Source organism: Merops nubicus, unplaced genomic scaffold (genome assembly GCF_000691845.1).
Source record: "Merops nubicus isolate BGI_N331 unplaced genomic scaffold, ASM69184v1 scaffold44012, whole genome shotgun sequence".
In the NCBI taxonomy this organism is placed as follows: domain Eukaryota; kingdom Metazoa; phylum Chordata; class Aves; order Coraciiformes; family Meropidae; genus Merops; species Merops nubicus.
In genome coordinates, this window is record NW_008596382.1 from 245 (window position 1) to 4,860 (window position 4,616).

Consider the following 4,616-nt stretch of genomic DNA (forward strand, 5'->3'; position numbering starts at 1 on the left):
TGTCTTTGCCATAGGTCAGCAAAGAGGTGACAGAGGGGCCCAGCTACAGCCAGCAGTGAGGACAGCAAGCTCCTCCACACTGCCCCACCACCCAGGTTCACCCTCCTGCTCAACACCGGCTGCCCCATTCCTAGAGACCCCAGTGAAGCCTCCAGGCAGGAGATGGGACAGGACAAGGGCTTGGTCTCTAGTGTCGTTCCTACTGGAGTAGGAAGAAAAGTGTGAAGGAATGTTCCTGCCTGGCTGGTGCTCTCACTCTGCAGCAGCCTCTGGGGCACCCCAAAGCAGCACGGCCTTCTCATTACCAGTTACTAGAGGGAGGGAGAGCTCCTGAGACCTGAACAAAACCAATCACAAAACTAGGCAAGAATTTCTTTAGAGTTTAACTAAGAATGCAATACTATTTCCAGCCAGTTTCCCATCTCGATAGTCACGTAACAAACCAAGGCAATGACGGTCTTTAGTTGACTGAACAGTTCTCAAGTTCAAACGTTGACACTTAATAGAGGGTCTCAGCATTGCTGCTCCGAGGCCTCTTGATCTTCTCAATGTTTTTAAGGATCATGTCATGCAAAGTGACCTGTAAAAAGGGAGAACAGGACTCAGACAAGAAGAGTGAAGCCATCTAGTGTTCATCTATCGCAGGGAGCACTGGTCAAAGCAGCAGCACAGCTCACCCAGGCACCACCCTTGACCTCTGCTGCAATCACACACCTAGTTAAGGTAAGGCAAGGGCCTCTTCCAGCCAGGCTTTACAGAAGCCACCACATCTAACCCCAAAAAGAGGTTTCTTTACTGACCCCAGGAATGGCTTGAACTGCATGAAGAGTTTAGGATCACAGGTTCCCAGACAAGGAAGGAATATTTTGTGCTGGGCTCCTGAGAACGCTCGGTTGGAAACACCTGCATCTCCAGGAGATGGTGCAGAGGCAACAATTGGCTCTTCTCAGAGCCAAAGCAGAGCAGGAGGAGACAGCTTCTCACCAGGACTAGGTGTGCTCCCAGGGGAAGGGGAGAGCAGCAGCAGGATCAGCAGGGCCCCCCCGGCTGCGGCAGGCAGCAGCAGCTCTGGTTCCCCACTTACGTATTGGTTCCGCAGCTCGGAGATGATGAGGCGCAGGCTGATGTACTCCTTCTCGTCGATCTCGGTCACCGTGCGCCGGTAGTCCTCCTGCGGGGAGCAGCGCCCGGCGCCTCAGCTCTGCCCACCCCGGGCAGCCCCACCTCCCCCACGGGCGTGCGCCCCTCGGACCCCGACGTCCCGCAGCCTCGTACAATCCCTCCCTTCCCCCCAACCCAGAAAGGACGGTGATGAAGTGGCCCAAAGAGTCCCAAAAAGCAGCAGCATGAAATGTGTAAACCTCCGCTTCTCCCTTTACTTACCACATGAGGGTACTTAGCTATTTTGGAAACCAACTTTGCTCTTGTGATATAGTATCTGGTAGAAAAAGGAAGAGACTAAAGGTTAGAAAATAGCACCAAGATATTTTTTTTTTGGGCCCAAGCTGCCCTAGAAAAGCTGGGTGACCTTCCCCCAGGACTTCACTTTGCCCAAGGGGATCCCAAAAAAGAGGTCTGTTCTTCCATGCCTACCTAGAAATCTGGTCCAGGTAGGATGCTGCCTCACTCTCCACGGTTCGAAGCTCAGCCACCGTTTCCTCCTGCAGGGGAGAGCAGGAAGCCGTTAGCTTCACCAGACTGCAGCTGGCCTGCAGAGCTCTGGAGGCAACATGTCTCAGCAGTGCCACGATAAGCTCGGGTTTGGGCCTGAAAGCCTAAGCCAAACCCATGACTCCCTATCAAATGACAGATTCAGAGGAAGCCAAGAGATCCACGTCCCTGGGGCCCATCTCTCTCCCACGGCAGGGCATAGAGCCAGAGGTGCCTCACCTGAATAGAGACACCAAAGTTGTTTCCATCTTCTATCCTGGGGATGAGAAGCTGCACCCACATTTTGACCTGCGGTGGAGATATCACAACACTGATCAATGGCAGTATCTCCACAGAGATCTCCCTCAAGAGTTTCACCAGAAGCTCCCCAGGACCCTGCCTTTGCATTAGCTCACAATAAACTCCTACAGATCCTTCATGCTCATTCAACACTTCTGAAGAGATCCTTTCCCCTGTGGCTGGCACGCCACGCAAGCCAGCACAAGCACAGCTTCCCATGGGAAGCTCTCCTGACCCATGCCACAGAGCTCCCAGCAGATGCCTGTGACTGTGCAAAAGGAGGGTGAAGAAAAGCCCTGAGGAGCCTGTGTGACAGACATGCTCCTCCTTCAGGAGGTGAGCTACAGAGCTCCCGGAGGGCTCAAGAAAACATCACTCCCCTACACCTACCTCCTAATTGCTTTTAGACACTGCAGTATGAATCCTACCCCTGCTCATCTACAGAACACAGAGAGGCCTGCAGCTTCCACCCAGAGCAGCTCTGCCTCTCCAGGACCAAAAGCATCCCATTGGCTCTGCTGGTTCAAACCCACCGTGTTACACTTCTCGATAAGCAGCCTGATTTCTGGTTTCACTTTCTCAATGATGTCCACCAGCTGCTGGTTGCTCTTCAGCATCCCATTGGGCATCACAAACACTTTGGTACCTGGCAGCAAAGGACAAAAGCACCTCGATCAGCACCACGCAGGGTCAGCCCAAAGGGCCACCTGAACGTCTTATCTCCCGCGAAGGCTTTGGTGGACACTGGGCCAGGCTACAGCTAACCTGTGGGGCCAGGGAAGTCTTGTCCGGGACAAGAGAAGTGACCAAGTTACCACAAAGAAAGGAAAAGAAAAATCATGGAGCAGAGGCGAGAGCTGAAGAGCTCCAGGCTGCTGAGGCTGGGCACAAGTGATTTTCCTGATGCACGTGCAGGAGCCGTTGCTGCCTCAGCGTAGCCCAGAGCCCGGTATCTTCCCCTAGGCATGGAGAGCTGTCATCACAGAGCCACAGGGGCATCAGCTGCCTCTGCCAGAAGGCCAAGCTCAAGCAAGTCTATCAGAGAAGTCCTAACTATGCTTCTAAGACCTGGAACCCGACTCCTCCACAACAGAACGCCCATCGGTCAGGCTCTGAAAAGTTGTAGGGACAGGCCAGCGTGAGCAGCTGCTGCTGCCAGGACAGGGCAAGTGGGGTTCTCACGACTTCTCACCCCTAAGGCACGGTGCACTGGTTCAAGGGGCAGGCAGCAACACAAGACTTGGGGACTCTTACCCTGAAAGGTCTCTTCGTGGTCTTCCAGCTTCCTCTTTTTCATATTTGGCTAAAATATACAAAACGTTTTACTCACAATCTAGTCATAAGCTTCAACAGCGTTGCAAAGGAAGTAAGGAAAAATTCAGAGCCTCTGCTACACTCCTGGATTCTAAGCATCCCTCTTTAAAAACCAAGGAGGACTGCAGAGCACAGCATTACCTCCAGCAGAATTCCAGGGCTTGAGAGACCAATTTCTAAAAGCTTTTAGGAGAGCCACAGCCTGTTCTTAAATAAGAATATCCTATCCCAACAGAGAGCCAGCCATGCAGTTTTAATTAACAGAAGTAGGAACCACAGCCAAGAGAGTAACCTTACCCCGTCCAGTCCATCGTGGCTGTTCGTGAGAAGAATTGGGTCAGGCACTGGGAGGTTCATGTCCGAGTGGATCTGAGTGAGATCATGAATATTCAGGATAGGCTCCTGTAAAATAAAGCAGATTTGTTATTTAGTTATGAAGGAACAAGTTCTGTCACATCAAACACAACAAGAAGACAAAAAATTCAGACCTCCCTCTTACCCGACTATAAAATAAGGATGAATGAAGAAAAGAGTCTAACAATAAGCCTGGGACAAGACCTCCCTCCACCCAAGAGCAGCATGCCAGCTCCAAACTGATCAAAGCTATCAGCTGTCTGCAGTTCTGGAGTCCCTGCAAGGCCACAGCACTATGAAGGACCCCAAAGTATGGAAGAAAGATAAATGTGCTGATCACACAAAGAGAACCGAGGAGGGAAGCACCCCCTCTAGAGCTAACAGCACTTAAGTGCACCAGGCAGCCAGCCACTGCTTCGGTCTCTAAAATGGTGAAATACAGGAGAAAACACAGGGTGAAACCTGGCACTTCCCTTCTAACTTGCACCTGCAAACGGAAAAAAGACACAGAGAACTACGTACACCTTACCTTAAGGAACCCATCGAGTTCTAACAGCTTCTTTGGGAAAAAATTTGCCACCAGGTCTTCAGCCTGTGAGAGAAAGAACAGATGAAGGCATGAAACAACGCTGTGAGGTTTCCACTCGCATGCAGGAGCCTGAGGGGAATCAGCTGTCCAAAGGCAGGAAACAGCAGAGAACACCCGTGCTGCCTTCACACTGCGCCAAGGTGAGAAGGTGCCAGGAGAGCCGTGAGGCTGTGCAACCTCTGACACTCTGAGCACTGCCAGGCTTCCAGGAGAGGCTCAAATCACAATAAATTCTGTCAGAAAGATATGGCCCAAAAGCCTCCACCTTGTCCTACCACGTTCTGGGGCAGCAGCAGCGGGATACTCACCTCGCTCGTGATCCGCTCCCTGAACGAGTCAACCTGCAGAAGGGAAAACCCAACATTTCAGAGCCAGTCTGGACAGCGAGGCTGAGCAGAAGCCAAGCACT

General features: G+C 52.0%; 1 protein-coding gene across 1 annotated transcript; it reads right to left on the reverse strand.

The window, feature by feature from the left end:
- Window positions 1-362: 362 nt before the first annotated feature.
- PSME3 (proteasome (prosome, macropain) activator subunit 3 (PA28 gamma; Ki)) lies at window positions 363-4,548 on the reverse strand (the record flags this gene model as incomplete). The annotated part of the gene is made up of 10 exons (XM_008936357.1): window positions 363-580; window positions 1,085-1,171; window positions 1,384-1,438; window positions 1,594-1,661; window positions 1,891-1,959; window positions 2,484-2,596; window positions 3,205-3,253; window positions 3,562-3,666; window positions 4,148-4,210; window positions 4,516-4,548. Coding segments are annotated over 10 exons (723 nt in total), but the record flags the coding sequence as incomplete, so codon positions are not given.
- Window positions 4,549-4,616: the final 68 nt, after the last annotated feature.